The sequence below is a fragment of the Balaenoptera acutorostrata genome, chromosome 2 (genome assembly GCF_949987535.1).
Source record: "Balaenoptera acutorostrata chromosome 2, mBalAcu1.1, whole genome shotgun sequence".
Taxonomy (NCBI): Eukaryota; Metazoa; Chordata; class Mammalia; order Artiodactyla; family Balaenopteridae; genus Balaenoptera; species Balaenoptera acutorostrata.
In genome coordinates, this window is record NC_080065.1 from 125,850,083 (window position 1) to 125,874,631 (window position 24,549).

The window sequence follows — 24,549 nt, forward strand, 5'->3', positions numbered from 1 at the left end:
GGCTCTGGGTGGGGCCTGTAAACAATAACTTACCATAGGAGGTGACAGACCTCTCTTTTCTGAGTGAGCCAGACTATTGCATGGAATTTTTCTTTTTTTGCTCTTATGAAAAATTGCAGACATATATAACTGCGGAGAGAATAGTTTAATGAGCTTCCGCGCACTCAGCTTCAGCAGTTATCAACTTATGGCCGGTCTTATTTCTTCTGTTCCCCCTTCCACCCCAGTGGATTCTTTTGAAGCAAATCCCAGACACCTTATATTTCACATATAGCTATTTCAGTATGTATTTATAAAAGATAACTACCTTTTTAAAAAATGACAGCTTTGTTGAGATATAATTCACATACCATACAATTCACCCACTTAAAGTGTATTATTCAATGGTTTTTACTAAGTTTGCAGATATGTGTAACTCTTACCACAGTTAATTTTAGAACGTTTCCATCACTTTATAAAGAAACTTGCTTTCCTTTACTATAACCTCCCTAACCCCCACCCTATCCTGACCCTTAAACAACCACTCATCTACTTGCTGCCTCTATAGATTTGCCTATTCTGGACATTTCATATAAGTGGACTCACATAATATGTGTTCTTTTTGTGACTGGCTTTTTTCTTGTTTTTCAAGGTTCATCCATGATGTAGCATGTATCAGTACTTCTTTCCTTTCTGTGGCTGAATAATGTTCCATGTACGATGAAATTACTTCTGTCACCAACTACCCAGAGTTTGGCCAAACTTCACAGGTAAGAGCACAGTTGCAATAAGACTGCCCTAAATTCAGACGCTAGTCTCAAGCTCAGGGGTCCTCACTTTGACTAGCTATCTACACTCCCAGGTATTCCCACTACTCCTGCAGCTTCCATAATTTGCTGGAATGACTTACAGAACCCAGCAAAGCGTTATAGTTACTGTATCTGACACCAATTCTCTAACACTGACTGGATGTCCTGCATTTCAATCCAATTCTGATACTAATGTCGACTGAAAAAACATGCACAACCTGTGAGTTGTGAGTTAAGTTTTATTTGGGGTAAAATTAGGACTATAGTCCAGTAGACTGGACTACTAGCATTTCAGACTGCTCTGAGAAGCTGCTCCAAAGAGGTAGGGGGGGAAGTTCAGTATATATGTGATTTTGGTGCAGGGGGAGTACATGCAATCAAGCACATATTTTTTTGCAGGAGGTTTCTGCTAGTCTCGTGAAGGTTACTGCTAGTCACTAGGAGCAGGTGTCACCATGAAGGGCGATTTTAGTGCTTTTCTAGGTACAAGGAGATGCAACAATTGGACTCATAAAATAGTCTCCTGAAAATATGTATCTGAAGACCTGTTTTGCCAGTTTTTCCCAGAGCACAGAGTGCCTCATTCCTCATCTCCACCCTGAACTCCTTTCAGGGGGTGTTGAAGGTCAGCAGTTGCAGCAGCTCATAATTTGATCCTTGTAGAGGTAGATGGCAAGTGCCAATTTGTAGGTGACACTAACTGCCTGTAGTTAGCGCCAGATCCCACAAGTTAAAATGCAAGGTCCTCAAAAAGACCCCTTATTTCAGGTTCCAGCCACAAGTGGGATCCCCAGGTTACTTGTAGTACTGCCTGACTTGGCTACAGATTCCTGGGTTCCCACAACCAACCCTCAGGTTCAATAATTCACTAGAATGACTCACAGAACTCGGGAAAGTGCTCTATTTATGATTACCTTTTTTAAATTTTAAAGCATGCAAGTGAACAATCAGATGAAGAGTTATGTAGGACAAGGTCTGGAAGGGTCCTGAGTGGCAGGAGCTCCTGTTCCTGTGGAGTGAGGGCATGCCGTCCCAGTACATCAATGTGTTCGCCAACCAGGAAGCTCCCTGAGCCTCATTGTCTAGCGTTTTTCGATGAGATTTCATTATGTAGGCATGATTAATTAAATCATAGGCTATGTGATTGAATTCAACTCCAGCCCTTCAATCTGCATGTTTTTTCTTTTTTTGACCGTGCTGCGTGGCATGCAAGATCTTAGTTCCATGGCCAGGGATCAAAACTGTGCCCCCTGCAGTGGAAGCACAGAGTCTTAACCACTGGACCACCAGGGAAGTCCCTGCATGGTTGTTTTTTTCTAGTGAGTAACCTCTTCCATCCTGAAGCTATCGAGGGGCCCTGCCAGAAGTCACTTCATTAGTATAACAGAGAGACTCCTATTGCTCAGGAAATTCCAAAGGTTTTTGAAGCTTTGTGCCAGTAACTGAAGACAAAGACCAGATAAGTTCTTTATTATATCACAAGCCACTCTCTGGTTTTTCACCAAGGATCCCTTATAGCCAAAAGAATCATACCTGTCTGATCATTTACATTTGGTGTACATCTATATAACAGGTAGGGCAATAGTAACAAGATGAATATGCCTAACATCTGGAGGAATCAGTGTGGGGTAGACATAGGAGGCTTGTATTTTCCCATACATTTGACTATCAATATATATATATATTTTTTATATAGAATTTCATAGTCACTTGAATCTACTGATTTTTTTTTAAAATTTTATAGCTACTTTATTTATTTATTTATTTATTTTTGGCTGTGTTGGGTCTTCGGTTCGTGCGAGGGCTTTCTCTAGTTGCGGCAAGCGCGGGCCACTCTTCATCGCGGTGCGGGGACCGCTCTTCATCGCAGTGCGCGGGGCTTTCACTATCGCGGCCCCTCCCGTTGCGGGGCACAGGCTCCAGACGCGCAAGCTCGGTAGTTGTGGCTCACGGGCCCAGCTGCTCCGTGGCATGTGGGATCTTCCCAGACCAGGGCTCGAACCCATGTTCCCTGCATTAGCAGGCAGATTCTCAACCACTGCGCCACCAGGGAAGCCCTTGACTATCAATATTGATATTGTAGTCTTACCAACAATGCCAGTGTTATATCTCATTGTGTAGCTGTTACGTGAAAAATAAGAGTAATTAGTTCAGTCCCTCATTATATCTTACGATCAAAATGTCTCCCACGGCAAGGCCACCCAGGTTTGCAGTCTTCTATATCTCATCAGGTTCCAAAGCAAAAGTGGTCTCGGGATTAGATGGTTTCACCCTGAGACATCTGGTATAACTGAACTAGGGGACATACCATCTTTTTCTCTGAGCCCCTTTGAAACATTAGTGTAATATGGGATTTCCTTCACTGCATAACCTATTTATTCGTTCCTTCACTCTCAGCTTCTGTTCCTCATTCTAAAGTTCATACGGTTTTCAACAGATGCTGAATAGTCAGAACAATCTTATAAAAGAAGAACAAAGTTGGAGGACTCACACTTCCTGATTTCAAAACTTATTGTGAAGCAATAGTAACCAAGACACTGTGGTACTGGCATAAGAACAAACCTAGAGATCAGTGAGAGAGTAGAGCAGTAAGGGTCCAGAAATAAACCCATGTTTCTATGGACAGCTGATTTGACAAGGACATCAAGAACATTCAATGAGGAAAGATTAATCTTTTTAACTAATGGCACTGGGACACCTGGACATCCAGATACAGATGAATGAAGTTGGACCCTTACCTCAGACCATATACAAAAATTAACTCAAATCGATTAATTTCCCAAATTTAAGAGCTAAGACTATAAAACTCATAGAAAATACAGAAATTAATCCTCATGATCTTTAATCTGGCAATGAGTTCTTAGATATGATACCAAAAGCAAGCACAACAGAAGAAAACATGATAAACTGAATTTCATCAAAGTTAAAAACTTTTGTGCATCAAAAGACATTATCAAAAATATGAAAAGACAGCCTACAAAATGGGAGAAAATATTTGCAAATTATACACCTGATGATGATCTAGTATCCAGGATATATAGAGAGCTTCTACAACTCAGCAACAAAAAGACAAACAACTCAAGTAAAAAATGAGAGAAAGACTTGAATAGCCATTTCTCCAAAGAAGATATACACAGTGCATAAAAAGATGCTCAACATCATTATACATGAGTGAAATGCAAAAAGACAAACAACAATTAAAAACTAGGAAAAAAATTTGAATAGATAGTTCTCCAAAGAAGCTATACAAATGGCCAACAAGCATGTGAAAAGATGCTCAAAATCCTTGGTCATTAAAGAAATGCAAATCAAAAACATAATGAGGTACCACTTCTTACTCACTAGTATGGCTCTAATAAAAAGAAAAAACTGTGCTCTGATTCAGTTGATACACACAACTGAAAATATAAACTTTCAGGGCATGTATTGCTTTTTTTAAAATATACATTTATTTATTTGTTTGTTTTTATTTTTGGCTATGTTGGGTCGTCATTGCTGTGCACAAGCTTTCTCTAGTTTCGGCGAGCGGGGTCTACTCTTCCTTGTGGTGGGCGGGCTTCTCATTGCGGTGGCTTCTCTCGTTGTGGAGCACGGGCTCTAGGCGCGCGAGCTTCAGTAATTGTGGCACGCAGGCTCAGTAGTTGTGGCTCACGGGCTGTAGAGGGCAGGGTTAGCAGTTGTGGCGCACAGGCTTAGTTGCTCCATGGCATGTGGGATCTTCCCAGACCAGGGCTCGAACCCGTGTCCACTGCATTGGCAGGTGGATTCTTAACCACTGCACCACCAGGGAAGTCCAAACCCTCATACATTGTTGATGGGAATGTAATATGGTGCAGCCGCTGTGGAAAAGAGTTTGGAGGTTCTTCAAAACATTAAACATATAATTACCATATGATCCAGCAATACTTCTCCTAGGTATATATGCAAAAGAATTGAAAAGAGGTACATAAACAGATTTGTGTACTAAAATGTTCATAGTAGCATCATTCACAATAGCCAAAAAGTGTCCATCAATAGATGAATGAATAAACAAAATGTAGTTTATACATACAATGGAGTATCATACAGCCATAAAAAGCAATGAAGTACTGACACATGCTACAACATAGATGAACCTTGAAAACATTATACTAAGTTAAATAAGCCAGACACAAATACTGTATGATCCCACTTATATTAAATATCTAGAATAGGCAAATTCATAGAGACAGGAAGTAGATTAGATGTTCCCAGGCTCTAGGGGGAGGGGAAATGGAGAGTATTTGCTTAACAGGTACAGAGTTTCTCTTGGGGTGACAAAAGAATTCTGGAAATTGCGGTGATGGTTGCACAATACTGTGAATGTAATTAATACCACCGTACCTTACACTTAAAAATGGTTAAAATGGCAAATTTTACTATATATATATTTTTTACCAGAATAAAGAGAAAAAATATATATCTTATTCCTGTCTGCATACAATCATGCTGTTTCCCTCATCTTAATGAAGATTATCTTATGAACATAACATCAATCATACTCCATGGTGAAAGACAAAACTTTCTAAGATCAGGAACAAGACAGGGATGCCCACTTTTGTCACTTCTATTTAACATAGTACTAGAAATCCTAGCCAAAGAAGTTAGGCAGGAAAAAGAAACAAAAGACATCCAAACTGGAAAGGAAGAAGTAAAATTATCTTTGTTCACAGATGACATGATCTTATATGTAGAAAATCCTGAAGATTCCACACAAAAAAACCTGTTAGAACTGATAAACAAATTCAGCAAAGTTGAAGCATACAAAACCAACAAACAAAATCCAGTGAGTTTTGTAAAAAAATAAACAGAAACCTCAATTAAATAGAGTTGGGAGACCAGAAGGGACTGCTTCATGCCCTGAGACCTTAGGAGAGCCCAAAAGGAAGAAGAAAGACTCCTTTTTTACTGGCGAGGAGCCCTCCCACCTTCCTTTTCCTCTGTATAAAAGTGTTCTCCGGGCTTCCCTGGTGGCGCAGTGGTTGAGAATTTGCCTGCCAATGCAGGGGACACGGGTTCGAGCCCTGGTCTGGGAAGATCCCACATGCCGCGGAGCAACTAGGCCCGTGAGCCACAACTACTGAGCCTGCGCGTCTGGAGCCTGTGCTCCGCAACAAGAAAGGCCGTGATAGTGAGAGGCCCACGCACCGTGATGAGGAGTGGCCCCCGCTTGCCACAACTAGAGAGGGCCCTCGCACAGAAACGAAGACCCAACACAGCCAAAAATAAATAAATAAAATAAAGAATTATTTTAAAAAAAAAAAAAAAGTGTTCTCCTACCTTTGCCATACAGAAACTTGCATGTATTGATAGCTCGCCGTGGTTTGCAGACCCCTGAATTGCAATTCTCTGCTGATCCCAAAGAAACCTGTCTTTGCAGAACTATCTGACAGTCTATTTGTTTCAGTTCAGCAGTTTCTATACACTAACAATGAACAGTCTGGAAACGAAATTAAGAAAAACAATTCCATTTACAATAGCATCAAAAAATAAAGTACTTAGAAATTAACTGAAGAGATGAAAGATGTACAATGAAAACTACAAAAATTGCTGAAAGAATTAAAGAAGACACAAGTAAATGGAAAATCATCCCATGTTCATGGATTGGAAGACAATATTATTAGGATATCAACACTCCCCAAGGCAAGCTACAGAATTAATTAAATCCCTGTCGAAATCTAATGGCATGTTTTGCAGAAATAGAAAAATCCATCCTAAGATTCATATGGAATCTCAAGGGACCCCAAAGAGCCAAAACAATCTTGAAAAAAAGAATAAAATTGGAGATCTCACACTTCCTGGTTTCATAACCTATTATAAACCTACAGTAACCACAACAGTGTGGTACTGACATAAAAACGGATATATGGACCAATAGAATTGAATAGAGAGCCCAGAAATAAAACCTCACATATATGGTCAAATGATTTTCGACAAGGGTGCCAAGACCATTCAATGTCTTTTCAAAAAATGGTATTGGAAAAACTGTCTATCCACATGCAAAAGTGTTGGGAGGCAGAGATATTGAATAATATCCACCGAACTGAGAAAGAACTTTGAGACCAAAAACAAAGCAGGCAACTCCATAAAGTGCAATTTTGAAGTTTATTGTGGGTACTGACACACAGCCATATTATATAATGCGTATTGTGAACTTACCTACAGCTAGGATCCAGAGGCATTCACAGCTGCGCTCTGCGAGGGGATACCTTGGATTTAAAGGGGCCAAAGCGAAAAACAGAATTTGACTACCAAGTAAGATGCACATCTGCATCCAAGGGAACCGGGGCTTCTTCCTCCTGGGGGGTCTCATGACCATTAACCATCTGTGTCAACAAAAGGCATTCTTCCAGTTTTCGTATCACATGAAGGCAAGAGTAAAAGTTGTTAGGAAAGTAATCTGGCTTGGGTGCACTCCTTGTGAGTAGACTAAAGCTCAGTTGTGCAGAAAGGGGAGGGGCAAGACTGTAGGCCTAAGATGGAACTGACAAAATGGAGTCAGTGTGGTTCAGCCACGTAGATTGGCAGTTTATTTAGCTGTCCCTATGACTCTTTGAGCCCATGGTCTGATAACCTGTGTAACTCTCCCATCAATGTTAATTTGCATTCTCCGTTCCTATCTGTGTGGTTCTGGACACTGGAGGGAGGCAGGCTGGAGGGCTATGTTTCCATGCCTCCTCCCACTCCTCTTAAGGTCCCCCTCGAGGCAGATACCTAGATCTCTGCTGGGTGTGGCTCCCTCCTTGATGTAATGAAGAAGGAACCCTTAGAAGGAACAGTACTTCTTGGCTGATGTCCTGGGTCGCTGAGATAATGTGGTTCAGAGGACGTATACTATTAATTGCCCTGTGCAGGGGTCCGAGAAGCTGTGAAGGGTCTAAGGTGTTATCCTGTTTGCAAATCAAAGAACGATTATACACACATATACTAACATAGTCACAAGATCTCTGGTTCAGAGTCAGGCTGTTAAATGACAGCATCTTGTATCAGTTCCCCAACCCCAAACTGCTGCAGACCGGCTGCAGAAAGCTAGAAGTTCCTGGCGGTGAGGGGTAAGGAACTGAAAAGCACCAGTATGGGATCAGAAGGGCCAAGACAACTGATGGTTGCAAGGCAAGTTTATTCAAAGAGCATGAATGTATATATAGGTTTAGTACGGAACAAATAGCAGACAATAAATCAGTAAACCTTGTTTTCCACATAATTCTGTCGCCACTGTCTATGCGTTAGCATGCTTTATGGGCCATTCTCTGGAGATACAGACTTCCCCCTTAGGGCAGCACGTCCTTCTTCTGGGGAACAACCAGGGGCTCTTAGATCCAGAGCAGGCACCTGGAACGAAACTGGCCGCAAGCCATTTTCCTTTTTTACGCTCAATACCGCAGCGTCAGGAGTGCATACCAAGAAAGAGACAAGCAGTTCTCCGGAAAGCAGAAAGCTGAATAAGCTTACAGCTTGGGGGCCACCACACCAAACTCCCCATTACATGACACAGTGAAAGCCAATGTACCTGTGTGTGCAGAGGGGCTGTACGCTACAGGAGAGGAACCCTGAAATTATAAAACTCAGAGCTTATGTAGAACAAGTGGCATAGCTGTCTCTCCTCACTGGGGGTTGAAGGAAAAAAAGAGAGTGAGAATAAGCAAATGGCTCTGGGTTTTATTACCTTGGAAAGGGAGAAGCTGACTCTTGGAAAATGCACCAGAGAGGAAACATTCTGTATCCTCCTAGGCATGTTTACCATTCAAACATCCTTTAACACAGGTGCCAGTAATCTGTTCAGAAAGCCCGCATTGGGCAGAAACCCTTGGTTCTCCCACACAGCCCTAGACAGGCGACTTTTCCCTGCCCTTTCTGCCCCTGTAGTTCTTTTCTAAGGAAGGGCAGGTATGGTTTCTAGGGAGTTAGGATGAAGAAAGTTTAAGTATAATGGATTCGCTATCCAGCAATGTGCCCAGTAAACGTCTGTTGAGTGAATGACACGGACCCGCTGTTTAAGATTTTAATGAAGATGGGGCAGAGGGTTGGTTGGTTGAGATGTCCTGACGAGGCTCTCCCAGAGCCAGGGCAATCTGAGCCAATTCATTCCTCTCCCCCCCCCCCCCTCCCCTGGGCCTTAGGCAAAGGCCCCGGCTCCCTGAAGCAGTGCCAGGGCTCCTGACACCCCCATGGTCAAGGCGGAACGCGCACAGACTGGGACCACGCCAGAGCTCTTCAGGTCTTCTTGGTGATTGAGGGCTCCAGCGTCCAGAAAGGGATTCCCGTCCAGTGTCAGGTTATTTACCTCGGGCAGCTCGTCTGGCCGCGGCGCCCTGCTTAGCCTGTTGCAGCTGAGATCAAGCACGCTGAGCTTGGGCGGCAGTCCTTTAGGCACTTGCTCCAGCCCCGCGAACGACAAGCTGAGAGAGCTCAGTGAGCTGGGCCAGACACACGAGGTAGCGCCCGGGGCGGTGGCGCGCAGCGAGTTGTGGCTGAGGTCCAGGCGGTGGGGTTGCACGCTCGCCGCCGCCAGCGCAGCGCACACGCTGCTGAGCGTCTCCATCCCCGCGTTGCGTAGCGCTAGACCTTGGAGGGCCGGGAACTTGTGCGGACAGAGAGCCGCAATCAGCCCGCGCTCGCCGAGTCCAGGATTGTCAGACAGGTCTAGGCTGGTGAGGGCCTGGAAGGTGGGGAGCTGTGCGCAGGCAAAGGCAAGCGAGTGTGCTTGCGCGATGTTCAGTACCCTGAGACCAGGCTTGAGCCACTGCTGCAGTTCGCCGAGCCAGGCACCTCCTGTTGCCCACGACACGTTACGGAGACTGAGGGTGGAGAGCGCAGGCCCAGTGGCTTCCAGAGGCGGCGGCGGCATCGGGCCGGTTACCTCCAGGTCCTCAAGCGTCAGTTCCTTGAGGCGGGAGTAACCGAGCGCACGCAGAAGGGCGACCAGAAGCAGAGCAGGAACCTGGGCAGCGCCCAACGTGAGCCGCCGCATTCGCAGAGCCTTGATTGTGTCAGCGTACTGCTTCGGGTCGGCGTCGGCGCTCTTTAGAAACTGTTCCAGGCTGCGGCCGCCGCCACGGATCTCCACCTCGACAGCAGCCACACACTGAAAGGCGCTAGACCAGTCAGGCTTCGGATCCGTGAAGTTGCAGACGCAGCGGAAATCTTCTTCGTCCAGCTCGCAGGGCTCTGGTGTGGCCGCAGACACACGCAGCAGTGGCAGCAGTAGCAGCAGCAGACAGGGCACGCACACCTGCGGAGACAGCGGAGGTCAGGGCGAATCCTGCCGGTCCCTAAGGTTCCCCGAGTAGCCCTCCTTCGGCCCTCAGAGCATACACTCACCATGGTCGATAGGTCCTCAGAACCTCTGCCTCTCCGCCGGGCTCTGGGATGGGCTGTGGCTTCTTTCCTTTACAGCGGCTCTTGTCGGCTTCCAGGCTCCACAAACCTATCTGTCCTTACTCTTTGGCAGCCTCTGAAAGTTTATGTAACCCTGGGATGTCACTCCGTTCCCTCCTCTTTGAACCCTGTCACTCCCCACTTTTCTTCCTCCTAACCACCCCATCCGCTGTCCTTCTGGGAAATTTTGCAGTGAATGATGTTGCCAGGAGAGGAGCCATAACAGGAAGTATTTTGCAAGGTGTCTAGGGCCCTCTGCCTCAGGCAGTGCCCTGATGACTCAGGTGCCCCCAGCCTTGTCTGGGATGGGGAAAGGAAGATCCCCAGTGCCTCAGGCCAGGACTCTTACGTCCCCTGCCTATAGCCCAGTGACTCAACCCGGGTAGTTTCCTTAACATTTCCCTAGTCTTGGTAGTTACTGTTAACCTCCTGTCACCCAAGTCCAACTCCCTGAATATCCTCAGGTATTTAACTGGGTATTTTGTGGAAGAGACTGCAGACTTCATCTATTGACTCCAAGGGCTAGAATTAGGTTCAAGAGAAGGAAGTTGGTCTGAGGAACAGCTCCCCCCGCCCTCCTTTTTTTTTTTTTTGCTAACTTGTTCTTTAAATTTGTTTATTAAGAAATAATAGCTTTTTTTTTTTGGCCGCATGACATGTGGCATCTTAGTTCCCCGACCAGGGATCAAACCTGTGCCCCCTGCATTGGAAGAGCAGAATCTTAACCACTGGACCGCCAGGGAAGTCCCCTCACAATTTTTTAAAGTGATAGCTTTCTTAAAAGTAGAGAAGTCTATGTGTTTAACAGAGACACATTGGCCAAGTCCCTCACTCTCTTAGTTTCCACTTCCTCGCCCTGAAATTTGAGAAATGAAATATTCCTAAATATAATTTTCCCACTTGTACCTAGCTCTCTCCTGCCCTTTCCCCAGCACAATTCCTATGCCCTAGGAATGAAAAGCTGGACCTATATTGAATGAGGATTAATTAGTAACTCACCTGCTTTGTCAAGAAAAAAAAGCAAGTGTCCCAGAGGGTGGGGAATTGTTACCAAACCAGGTTTGTTTGCCCAACAGGCAGTAAGCCAAACACTGAGACGCTTTGGTTTGTAGCAGAGAAAGGGTTTATTCACAAGGCATCTAAGTGAGGAGCAGGGAGAACAAGTCTCAAATTCACCTCCCTGAAGCCAAGGGGCTTGGGATATTTATGGGTGAAGGGTATAGGGTGGTTGGAGGTACTGGGGAAGGCGATTGGGGACAGGAAAAAGGTGAGGTAATCAGTATTCTGCTCAGGTGTATCTGAGTTACATGCTTCTTCATGAGATGCATTTTCAGAAAGTGGTGGCATTAGCATGATCTGAGGGTGAAGTTTTGGCCTTCTGATGTCAAAAGGCCATCCATCCAACACTCGCACAGGCCCAGTTGGAGGGTCAGTGGTTCCAAGCAGTCTTTTTTTTTTTTTTTTTTCACACACACACACTGTATTTTATTTTTACAAGAGATAAATAGACTGACACCAAGCATTGTACATGGATGACCACAACAAAAGCAACAATGATTGCAATTACCAAACATGAAACACACTCATACTATGTCATAATATTGACATTCAGTCCAGTAATCCTCCACTGTAACAGCTCCTTTACTTTGCAGTGAAAATTGATTTATATATTCTTTGCCTCTGAGTCCTTGTGGGATTTTTTTTTTTTAATTCAGACAGAAAGTCACAAAAATTATACTCATCCTCATCAGTTCACTCAGTCCCATGTAATTAATTTTTTTTTTCATCTTGATCTTTTGTTAGCACTTTTATGAGTTCATCAGTTTTTCAGTAGAGTTCTGAAAATGCTTATTCATTCAGTTCAGCAGTACAGTCAGTTACCAGAAACCTGTACTTGTCAGAGTCTTTTCCATGAATTTCTTGAAGATGAAACCCTTTTATAGGAACATATTTGCAAAATCATCAGAGTACACCCAGAACTGTCTGTAAATGACAAAAGACTTAAAAATGACCATGGTTAAAGATTTGATGAAAGTTCATAATAATGCAGTTGACAAGAAAATTAGTTATTTCTGAGATATACATTTTAAAGTAATAACTAGGATTATTACTTATAACATTATACCAGAACATATAAGATTTTTAGAAATTTCATGTAATGTCTGAAACATTTATATTAACATATTTCCATACATATTTCCATACAAATACAAATATAAGATTTTTAGAAAGTTCATGTAATGTCTGAAACATTTATATTAACATATTTCCATACAAATAACCCAATGAAAGTTTAGTATTAGTTGTTTTGTTTGTTTTTTTATACTGCAGGTTCTTATTAGGCATCAATTTTATACACATCAGTGTATACATGTCAGTCCCAATCGCCCAATTCAGCACACCACCATCCCCACCCCACCGCAGTTTTCCTCCCTTGGTGTCCATATGTCCATTCTCTACATCTGTGTCTCAACTTCTGCCCTGCAAACTGGCTTATCTGTACCATTTTTCTAGGTTCCACATACATGCATTAATATACGATATTTGTTTTTCTCTTTCTGACTTACTTCACTCTGTTTGACAGTCTCTAGATCCATCCACGTCTCAACAAATGACTCAATTTCGTTCCTTTTTATGGCTGAGTAATATTCCATTGTATATATGTACCACATCTTCTTTATCCATTCATCTGTTGATGGGCATTTAGGTTGCTTCCATGACCTGGCTATTGTAAATAGTGCTGCAATGAACATTCGGGTGCATGTGTCTTTTTTTTTTTTTTAATTTATTTATTTATTTATTTTTATTTATTTATGGCTGTGTTGGGTCTTCGTTTCTGTGCGAGAGCTTTCTCCAGTTGTGGCAAGCGGGGGCCACTCTTCATCGCGGTGCGCGGGCCTCTCACTATCGCGGCCTCTCTTGTTGCGGAGCACAGGCTCCAGACGCGCAGGCTCAGTAATTGCGGCTCACGGGCTCAGTTGCTCCGCGGCATGTGGGATCTTCCCAGACCAGGGCTCGAACCCGTGTCCCCTGCATTGGCAGACAGATTCTCAACCACTGCGCCACCAGGGAAGCCCCTGCATGTGTCTTTTTGAATTACGGTTTTCTCTGGGTATATGCCCAGTAGTGGGATTGCTGGGTCATATGGTAATTCTATTTTTAGTTTTTTAAGGAACCTCCATATTGTTCTCCATAGTGGCTGTATCAATTTACATTCCCACCAACAGTGCAAGAGGGTTCCCTTTTCTCCACACCCTCTCCAGCATTTGTTGTTTGTAGATTTTCTGATGATGCCCATTCTAACAGGAGTGAGGTGATACCTCATTGTAGTTTTGATTTGCATTTCTTTAATAATTAGTGATGTTGAGCATCTTTTCATGTGCTTCGTGGCCATCTGTATGTCTTCTTTGGAGAAATGTCTATTTAGGTCTTCTGCCCATTTTTGGATTGGGTTGTTTGTTTCTTTAATATTGAGCTGAGTGAGCTGTTTATATATTTTGGAGATTAATCCTTTGTCTGTTGATTCATTTGCAAATATTTTCTCCCATTCTGAGGGTTGTCTTTTCGTCTTGTTTATGGTTTCCTTTGCTGTGCAAAAGCTTTAAAGTTTCATTAGGTCCCACTTGTTTATTTTTGTTTTTATTTCCATTCCTCTAGGAGGTGGATCAAAAAAGATCTTGTTGTGATTTATGTCAAAGAGTGTTCTTCCTATGTTTTCCTCTAATAGTTTTATAGTGTCCAGTCTTATATTTAGGTCTCTAATCCATTTTGAGTTTATTTTTGTGTATGGTGTTAGGGAGTATTCTAATTTCATTCTTTTACATGTAGCTGTCCAGTTTTCCCAGCCCCACTTATTGAAGAGACTGTCTTTTCTCCATTGTATATCTTTGCCTCCTTTGTCATAGATTAGTTGACCATAGGTGCATGGGTTAATCTCTGGGCTTTCTATCTTGTTCCATTGATCTATGTTTCTGTTTTTGTGCCAGTACCATATTGTCTTGATTACTGTAGCTTTTTAGTATAGTCTGAAGTCAGGGAGTCTGATTCCTCCAGCTCCATTTTTTTGCCTCAAGACTGCTTTGGCTATTCGGGGTCTTTTGTGTCTCCATACAAATTTTAAGATGATTTGTTCTAGCTCCGTAAAAAATGCCATTGGTAATTTGATAGGGATTGCATTGAATCTGTAGATTGCTTTGGGTAGTAGAGTCATTTTCACAATGTTGATTCTTCCAATCCAAGAACATGGTATATCTCTCCATCTGTTGGTATCATCTTTAATTTCTTTCATCAGTGTCTTATAGTTTTCTGCATACAGGTCTTTTGTCTCCCTAGGTAGGTTTATTCCTAGGTATTTTATTCTTTTTGTTGCAATGGTAAATGGGAGTGTTTCCATAATTTCTCTTTCAGATTTTTCATCATTAGTGTATAGGAATGCAAGAGATTTCTGTGCATTAATTTTGTATCCTGCAACTTTACCATATTCATTAATTAGCTCTAGCAGTTTTCTGGTGGCAGTTTTAGGATTCTCTATGTATAGTATCATGTCATCCGCAAATAGTGACAGTTTTACTTCTTCTTTTCCAATTTGTAGTCCTTTTATTTCTTTTTCTTCTCTGATTGCCGTGGCTAGGACTTCCAGAACTATGTTGAATAATAGTGGTGAGAGTGGACATCCTTGTCTCGTTCCTGATCTTAGAGGAAATGCTTTCAGTTTTTCACCATTGAGAATGATGTTTGCTGTGGGTTTGTCATATATGGCCTTTATTATGTTGAGGTAGGTTCCCTCTATGCCCACTTTCTGGAGAGTTTTTATCAGAAATGGGTGTTGAATTTTGTCAAAAGCTTTTTCTGCATCTATTGAGATGATCATATGGTTTTCATTCTTCAGTTTGTTAATATGGTGTATCACATTGATTGATTTGCGTATATTGAAGAATCCTTGCATCCCTGGGATAAACCCCACTTGCTCGTGGTGTATGATCCTTTTAATGTGTTGTTGGATTCTGTTTGCTAGTATTTTGTTGAGGATTTTTGCATCTATATTCATCAGTGATATTGGTCTGTAATTTTCTTTTTTTGTAGTGTCTTTATCTGGTTTTGGTATCAGGGTGATGGTGGCCTCATAGAATGAGTTTGGGAGTGTTCCTTCCTCTGCAATTTTTTGGAAGAGTTTGAGATGGATGGGTGTTAGCTCTTCTCTAAATGTTTGATAGAATTCACCTGTGAAGCCATCTGGTCCTGGACTTTTGTTTGTTGGAAGATTTTTAATCACAGTTTCAATTTCATTACTTGTGATTGGTCTGTTCATATTTTCTGTTTCTTCCTGGTTCAGTCTTGGAAGGTTATACCTTTCTAAGAATTTGTCCATTTCTTCCAGGTTGTCCATTTTATTGGCATAAAGTTGCTTGTAGTAGTCTCTTAGGATGCTTTGTATTTCTGCGGTGTCTGTTGTAACTTCTCCTTTTTCATTTCTGATTTTATTGATTTGAGTCCTCTCCCTCTTTTTCTTGATGAGTCTGGCTAATGGCTTATCAATTTTGTTTATCTTCTCAAAGAACCAACTTTTAGTTTTATTGATCTTTGCTATTGTTTTCTTTGTTTCTATTTCATTTATTTCTGCTCTGATCTTTATGATTTCTTTCCTTCTGCTAACTTTGGGTTTTGTTTGTTCTTCTTTCTCTAGTTTCTTTAGGTGTAAGGTTAGATTGTTTACTTGAGATTTTTCTTGTTTCTTTAGGTAGGCTTGTATAGCTATAAACTTCCCTCTTAGAACCGCTTTTGCTGCATCCCATAGGTTTTGGGTCGTCGTGTTTTCATTGTCATTTGTCTCTAGGTATTTTTTTATTTCCTGTTTGATTTCTTCAGTGATCTCTTGGTTATTTAGTAACGTATTGTTTAGCCTCCATGTGTTTGTCTTTTTTACGTTTTTTTCCCTGTAATTCATTTCTAATCTCATAGCATTGTGGTCAGAAAAGATGCTTGATATGATTTCAATTTTCTTAAATTTACTGAGGCTTGATTTGTGACCCAAGATGTGATCTATCCTGGAGAATGTTCCGTGCGCACTTGAGAAGAACATGTAATCTGCTGTTTTTGGATGGAATGTCCTATATATATCAATTAAATCTATCTGGTCTATTGTGTCATTTAAAGCTTCTGTTTCCTTATTTATTTTCATTTTGGATGATCTGTCCATTGGTGTAAGTGAGGTGTTAAAGTCCCCCACTATTATTGTGTTACTGTCGATTTCCTCTTTTATAGCTGTTAGCAGTTGCCTTATGTATTGAGGTGCTCCTATGTTGGGTGCATATATATTTATAATTGTTATATCTTCTTCTTGGATTGACCCCTGGATCATTATGTAGTGTCCTTCCTTGTCTCTTGTAACATTCTTTATTTTAAAGTCTATTTTATCTGATATGAGTATAGCTACTCCAGCTTTCTCTTGATTTCCATTTGCATGGAATATCTGTTTCCATCCCCTCACTTTCAGTCTGTATGTGTCCCTAGGTCTAAAGTGGGTCTCTTGTAGACAGCATATATATGGGTCTTGTTTTTGTATCCATTCAACAAGCCTGTGTCTTTTGGTTGGAGCATTTAATCCATTCACGTTTAAGGTAATTATCGATATGTATGTTCCTATGACCATTTTCTTAATTGTTTTGGGTTTGTTTTTGTAGGTCCTTTTCTCCTCTTGTGTTTCCCACTTGGAGAAGTTCCTTTAGCATTTGTTGTAGAGCTGGTTTGGTGGTGCTGAATTCTCTTAGCTTTTGCTTGTCTGTAAAGCTTTTGATTTCTCCATCAAATCTAAATGAGATCCTTGCCGGGTAGAGTAATCTTGGTTGTAGGTTCTTCCCTTTCATCACTTTAAGTATATCATGCCACTCCCTTCTGGCTTGCAGAGTTTCTGCTGAGAAATCAGCTGTTAACCTTATGGGAGTTCCCTTGTATGTTATTTTTCGTTTTTCCCTTGCTGCTTTCAATAATTTTTCTTTGTCTTTAATTTTTGCCACTTTGATTACTATGTGTCTTGGCATGTTTCTCCTTGGGTTTATTCTGTATGGGACTCTCTGCGCTTCCTGGACTTGGGTGGCTATTTCCTTTCCCATGATAGGGAAGTTTTCAACTATAATCTCTTCAAATATTTTCTCTGGTCCTTTCTCTCTCTCTTCTCCTTCTGGGACCCCTATAATGTGAATGTTGTTGCGTTTAATGTTGTCCCAGAGGTCTCTTAGGCTGTCTTCATTTCTTTTCATTCTTTTTTCTTTAGTCTGTTCCACAGCAGTGAATTCCACCATTCTGTCTTCCAGGTCACTTATCCGTTCTTCTGCCTCAGTTATTCTGCTATTGATTCCTTCTAGTGTAGTTTTCATTTCAGTTATTGTATTGGTCATCTCTGTTTGTTTGTTCTTTAATTCTTCTAGGTCTTTGTTAATCATTTCTTGCATCTTCTCAATCTTTGCCTCCATTCTTTTTTTTTTTGAAGAAATTCACGTTCTTTTATTTATTTATTTATTTATTTATTTATTTATTTATGACTGTGTTGAGTCTTCGTTTCTGTGCGAGGGCTTTCTCTAGTTGCGGCAAGTGGGGACCACTCTTCATCGCGGTGCGCGGGCCTCTCACCATCGCGGCCTCTCTTGTTGCGGAGCACAGGCTCCAGACGCACAGGCTCAGTAATTGTGGCTCACGGGCCCAGTTGCTCCGTGGCATGTGGGATCTTCCCAGACCAGGGCTCAAACCCGTGTCCCCTGCATTGGCAGGCAGATTCTCAACCACTGCGCCACCAGGGAAGCCCAGTTTGCCTCCATTCTTATTCCGAGGTCCTGGATCATCTTCACTATCATTATTCTGAATTCTTTTTCTGGAGGGTTGCCTATCTCCACTTCATTTAGTTGTTTTTCTGGGTTTTTTTCTTGTTCCTTCATCTGGTACATAGCCCTCTGCCTTTTCATCTTCTCTGTCTTTCTGTAACTGTGGTTTTTGGTCCACAGGCTGCAGGATTGTAGTTTTTCTTGCTTCTGCTGTCTGCCCTCTGGTGGTTGAGGCTATCTAAGAGGCCTGATGGGAGGCTCTGGTGGTGGGTAGAGCTGACTGTTCCAAGCAGTCTTAATCAGCTGGAACACGACCTGGCAAGAGCTGACTCTAAGTTCCTGAAAATCAACTTAAGGAACTGTTACTATAGCAACCCATTTGTCAGAGGTGTTATCCACAGAGGGGCAGTTAAAGGAGTCTTGTGACATATTGTGTAAGCTACATGAGGGTATAGCACAGGAACTATATTCAGTATCTTATAATAACCTATAATGGAAAAGAATCTGAAAAAGAATATATATATCTATCAGGTTGGCCAAAAAGTGCCTTCGGTTTTTAAATAAAAATAAAAGACACATTTTTTCATTTTCACCAAGAAGTTTATTGAACAACATATTCACCCTTTTGTTACACTACCTTCTGCCACTTTTCAGGGAACTTCATAACTCTATCTTCCCAAAACTTTTTATCTTTTTGAGCAAAGGACTGTTCCAGGTGCCTTTTACAGTCCTCCAGGGAACTGAAATTTTTTCCATTAAGAGAATTTTGTAAAGACCGAAATTAATGGAAATCCAAAGGTGAATGTGTGGTGAATATGGTGGATGAATCAGAACTTCCCAGCCAAGCTATAACAGTTTTTGTCTGGTCATCAAACAAACATGCGGTCTTGCGTTATCCTCATGGAAGATTATGCGTTTTCTGTTGACTAGTTCCAGACGCTTTTTGTCGAGTGTTGCTTTCAGTTGGTCTAATTGGGAGCAGTACTTGTTGGAATTCATCGTTTGGTTTTCTGGAAGGAGCTCATAATAGAGGACTCCCTTCCAATCCCACCATATATGCAACATCACCTTCTTTGGATGAAGACCGGCCTTTGGTGTGATTGGTGGTGGTTCATTTCACTTGCCCCACGATCTCTTCCATTCCATGTTGTTGTACAGTATCTGTAAACCCACCTAACATGATTCAAAATGGAGTAACACCTGTCAAGGGCACCTATTAAGTCTCTTTCAGACACCCGAGACCTGGAAAATTGCTGAAGACTGCAAGTCTATTCTCTGAAAAAACACATCCTATAGACACACAGCCAACCCCGGTACTGCTGTGGACCAGAATAGACATGAACCCACCTCCTTTTCCTGCACCTTGCCCTTTGAAGCCCCCCTTTCAAACCCCACCCTTTGGGGCCAATGCCACCCTATGTGTCTGGCCCCTTTCCTCCCTTGGCAAGTGGAGGAGTAAAAACTTTCTTTTCTTCCCTGGTTAATATTTCTGTGAATTCTTTCACAACCTGCGTCGGCTCACCTAACAGTATCCACTTTTCATCGCCCGTCACAATTTGTTTTAAAAATGGAATGTTTTCATTACGTTTAAGTAGAGAATCGCGTGCGGAAATATGGTCAAGAAGTTTCTTTTCCCCCCGCTTAACTTATGTGGAACCCAAACATCAAAGTGATTAACATAACCAAGCTGGTGCAAATGATTTTCTTTTTTTTTTTTTTTAATTTTTTAAATTTATTTATTTATTTATTTATTTATTTATTTATTTATTGCTGGCTGGCTGGCTGGCTGGCTGGCTGTGTTGGGTCTTCGTTTCTGTGCGAGGGCTTTCTCTAATTGCGGCAAGCGGGGGCCACTCTTCATCGCGTTGCACGGGCCTCTCACTGTCGCGGCCTCTCTTGTTGCAGAGCACAGGCTCCAGACACGCAGGCTCAGCAATTGTGGCTCACGGGCCCAGTCGCTCGGCGGCATGTGGATCTTCCCAGACCAGGGCTCGAACCCGTGTCCCCTGCATTGGCAGGCAGACTCTCAACCTCTGCGCCACCAGGGAAGCCCGGTGCAAATGATTTTCAACGCTTGAGTTGGGTATTTTGAGTATGTCGGCTATCTCCCGCGTGGTATAACGTTGATTGTTTTTAATTAATGTCTCGATTTGATCGCTATCAACTTCAACTGGTCTACCCGACTCTGGAGCATCGTCCAGTGAGAAATCTCCATCATGAAACTTCGCACACCACTTTTGACATGTTCGATCAGTCACAGCACCTTCTCCATACACTGCTCAAATCTTTTTTTGCGTTTCGGTTGCGTTTTTACCTTTCTTAAAATAATAAAGCATAATATGCTGAAAATGTTGCTTTTTTCCTTCCATCTTCAATATTAAAATGGCTACACAAAAATTCACCAATTTCGATAACTCTTTTTTAAAATGCATGCTGATATGCCAGCTGTCACATACAATCTAACAAAATCGCTTTGAAGGAAGTTAAAGACAACTAAGTGCTACTAGGGCCATCTTACGGAAAAAAACGAACGAACCTTTTGGCCAACCCAATATATATATATTACACAACATTGTAAGTTAACTATACTTCAATTTTTAAAAAATGGTTAAAAAAATTCCATCACCTTAGGGGAGACACTCTGGATGAGGGGTCCAAGCTAAGAGGGGCAGTAATGTTTCTGCAAAGGTCCCTAACTCACACCTTGATTCAAAAAATATCTATCGTTTGTCTAAACCAAGTGCCAGCACTAATACCAAGCCCTGGGATGCTGATGTGACCATCACATGGTTCCTCAAGTACTCTAGTAGGTGCAGGAGGCAAATGCAGATGCAGAACTACAGTCCATAGTGAAGAGGACTCTTACAGAGGAGACAAGGACTTGGGGGAGCTCTAGAGAAAGGAACAGCTAGTCTTGTAGTAGAGAGAACATGAGGCTGTTTCTTACAGTATTAACAGAGTTGCCAGGCAGATAAGTGCAAAAAACAAAAACAAAAAACAAACAAACAAACAAACACCCCAAATAAAAAACAATTTGGGCAGCTGTAACTGTTTGAGCAGACACTCTGGGCAGAGCATAGATTTTTCCTGGGGACTTGCCTTATCTTCCCAACCAGGAGAAAGAAGTAGGTGTTAGAAGCCAGCCTGCCGCATGAGGACGGGGACAAGACCCAGATCCTATCCCCAGCCAGAGCATGGTGCATTAATAAATGGTGCTCAGGGAATTCCTTGGTGGTCCAGTGGTTAGGGCTCTGTGCTTCCACTGCAAGGGGCACGGGTTCGATCCCTGGTGGGGGAACTAAGATTCCTCAAGCTGCACAGCCAAAATAAAAAATAATAATAATAATAAAGTTAAATAAATAAATGGTGCTCAATAAATGGCTGTCCAGAGGCTGGATGGATGCTGGACCTGGAGAGAAGATATGGAGAACAGGATGATGGTCTGCAGATATTTAACTAGATGTTTTGTGGAAGAAATCAAAGACTTCACCGATTGACTCCAAGAGGTGGAACTAAATTAAAGGGAAGGAAATGGGTTTGAAGAACAGTTCCCATTCCTGGATTTGTTCTTACTTGCACATTTGTCTAAGTAGTAGCTTTCTAAAGATTAGAGGCCTCAGTAAGAATTCTTTTTAATTTTTTTTTGACCGCACAGCTTGAAGGATCTTTGTTCCCCCAGGAGGGATTGAACGCGGGCCCTTGGCAGTGAAAGCGTGGAGTCCTAACCCCTGGACCGCCAGGGAATTCCCTCAATAAAAGTTCTTAAGTGCTACCAGGACTCTACTCTTGGAGCTGTGAAGGCGGTTTGGGAGGAGACAACGTCAAACAGTTACACTGTAACTTAATGTTAGCTGTGAAAAGGGTTATGAAGGAGAAGTGTACGGTGCTATATGCTCTCATAACGGGGGCACTGGTCCAGTAGTTCTGAGTAGGGGACACTGGAGATCTCGAGGACAGTGTTAAATAAGGGAAGAGTGCTGGTTGTAGTGAGGGTGGGGTGGCAGAGACAGGGCTCTAGGCAGTGGAACAGCCTGTGCAAAAGCCCAGAAGAGAAAAAGTGCAGGGCTTATTCAGGGAACAAAGATCCTAGGAGAGATGAGTATGGTAAGGCTAGAGAGGTATGCAGGGATTAGACCATATAGGGCTTAGTTGGCCACAATTCAGATTTTGAGGGTATGGAACACAGTTTTTGTTTGTTTGGCTGCGGCGGGCGGCTTGCGGGATCTAGTTCTCCGACCACGTATTGAACCTGGGGCCATGGCAGTGAAAGTACCGAGTCCTAACCACTGGACGCCAGGGAATTCCCTGGAGCACGGTTTTTAATTCACCAGTTTCCCCAGTACCTACTAGATTAGTGGCTCTCAAAATTTGACGAAAGAACTACTTTATCCTGAAAATAATTCACTTTTTTAAAGTATTTTTAAAATTTTTATTTATTTAATAAATTTTTTTTTGGCTGCATTGGGCTTTCGTTGCTGTGCACGGGCTTTCTCTAGTTGCAGCGAGCAGGGGCTACTCTTTGTTGCGGTGCGCGGGCTTCTCATTGCAGTGGCTTCTCGTTGCGGAGCATGAGCTCTAGGTGCGCAGGCTTCAGTAGCTGTGGCACGTGGGCTCAGTAGTTGTGCCCCTCTGCCTCTAGAGCGCAGGCTCAGTAGTTGTGGTGCACGGGCTTTGTTGCTCCCTGGCATGTGGGATCTTCCTGGCCCAGGGCTCGAACCCGTGTCGCCTGCACTGGCAGGCGGATTCTTAACCACTGCGCCACCAGGGAAGCCCTTGCGGTTCACTTTTATTCAGAATAGTGACACATAATTGAATTTGTTTCCTTTTTCTCACCTGAAAAATGAGGATAATTGTCATGGCGAACATTCAAGAAGGTAATGCACTTCCAGGGGTTAGCCAGCTTTCATCACTGAGAGCCGTGCTATTGGTGAAATGGCGTTCGACATCTTCCTAGAACTCGGGGTAGTTTTGAATGTTCATTTAGAATCTGTTAGGGATGGGGAGGTTGTGTTTGCTGAGTGGAAGGTGACGCTAGGGGCCTGGGGCTGTCCGAGTCAAGGTTGAGTTACTTCCTTTACTAGATCGGAAGCCGAGAAGCCGGAGGCCACGGGGAGGGGCAGCTATCTGGAATTCGCTCGTCTAGAGATCCCACTCCTCCTGTAACCTTCGCTTCGCTCTGCTCCGCCCCGCCCCGTCCCGCCCATGGTCGCTTCCCGTAGTTCCGCCCCGCCTTCTCTTCACTTCATGCCCCGCCCACTGACACCTCCCCTTCCGCCCTGCGCTGCGGCTGCGCAGTCCGTACCGTCTTCTAGACGCCAGGGCCCTGTTACGTGCTCTGTGGTGCAGGTTTACTCCCGTTCCACCATGTGGAGCCGACAGCGGGGCGGCCTCAAGCCGTTACGCTGCGGGGTGGAGCAGCTACGGTGCCGCCGGCGGGAGCGGGAGGCAGGTGCGGGCGGGCGAGGGAACACGGGAGGATGAGGGTATGGCGGTCGGAGTAGGGGTGAGGAGGCTTCCAGGGTTGGAGATGGGTTCTGGGTCCTGGGTGCCCCTCCCATGATCAAGCGGCTCCTTTGCTCCCAGCACTGCGGAAGGCACGGAGAGAGCAGCAGCTGGTCAGCAAGAGGCTGCTGAGAGACGAAGCCTTGGAGGAGGCCGAGGAGGGATGTGTGGCCATGATCTTCGGGGAAGCCGAGGTGAGGGGGCAGGGTGCTTGGTGAGATCCACACCAGGTAGCGGCAAATACCTTCTCTTGTACTCGAGGTCCGCCCCCAGACCTGAACGCGGTCCCTTCAACACCTCCTTCCGTCTAGTGGGCCAAGCCGGAAACCAGGGAATCATCCTCGACAACTCTATCCCTCATCCCCACATCAATACATCATCAAGTCTTAGCCCCCCCCCCCCCTTTTTTTACCTCCTAAAGAGCTGTGGAGTCTTTTAAATGGCGTTGCCATCACGATCGCCACCACCCTCTGAATACTTAACAGCAGCCGCCTAACAGGTCATCTGCAGAAATTTTGCCTCCTCAAGTTAATTCTCTATACATCAGTCAGATGCGTCTTTTAAAAACACAGAGACCAAAATCCTTCCTGTGATCTACACAGTCCAGCATGGTCTAACCTCTGCTACTTCCAACCTTATCAGTTCACTCATTTCAGCCAAATTGTCCTCTTTTCAGTTCTTGGAACAATATACCAGGCTCTTTCCTGTCTCAAGGCCTTTGCATTTGCTGCATCTAAAGTGGGTCTGCAGAGTATTAATCATACTAATTGTTTGCTTGTTACCGTTTCTCCAACTAGACTTTAAATCCACAGGAACCTGGACCTTATCTTATTTGTCATCATTGAAAACTCAGATGCCTATACAGTATCTGGCATATAGTAGATGCTCAGTATTTATGGAATAAGTGAACGAAAGAATTTCTTTCAGCTAATTTATTGATTCAGCAAGCATTGGGCATCCCCTGTTTATATTATGTTTACATATATAGTTTACAAAGCACTTATACCTAGGTTATACCATTTATTCATTGTGTGCTTACTTTATACCAA

At 43.2% G+C, this 24,549-nt stretch overlaps 2 protein-coding genes across 5 annotated transcripts in view; one reads left to right on the plus strand and one right to left on the minus strand.

The window, feature by feature from the left end:
• Positions 1–637: 637 nt before the first annotated feature.
• Positions 638–24,549, plus strand: part of TMCO6 (transmembrane and coiled-coil domains 6) — a 28,093-nt gene continuing 4,181 nt past the window's right edge. For 2 of the 4 annotated variants that reach the window (XM_007194098.3, XM_007194099.3), the window contains exons 1-2: positions 23,272–23,447; positions 23,582–23,694. In XM_007194098.3, coding sequence (XP_007194160.2) covers positions 23,363–23,447; positions 23,582–23,694 — 198 coding nt within the window. In that variant the 5' untranslated portion in view covers positions 23,272–23,362. Of the gene's footprint in view, positions 750–23,270; positions 23,448–23,581; positions 23,695–24,549 lie in introns of those variants that run through there. The other 2 variants (XM_028161814.2, XM_007194100.3) reach the window with 2 other exon arrangements.
• Positions 8,923–10,351, minus strand: CD14 (CD14 molecule). The gene is made up of 2 exons (XM_007194102.2): positions 10,128–10,351; positions 8,923–10,038 (listed from the first exon to the last, which is right to left on the minus strand). The coding sequence occupies exons 1-2, from the start codon at positions 10,128–10,130 to the stop codon at positions 8,923–8,925; spliced, it is 1,119 nt and encodes a 372-aa protein (XP_007194164.2). The 5' UTR covers positions 10,131–10,351.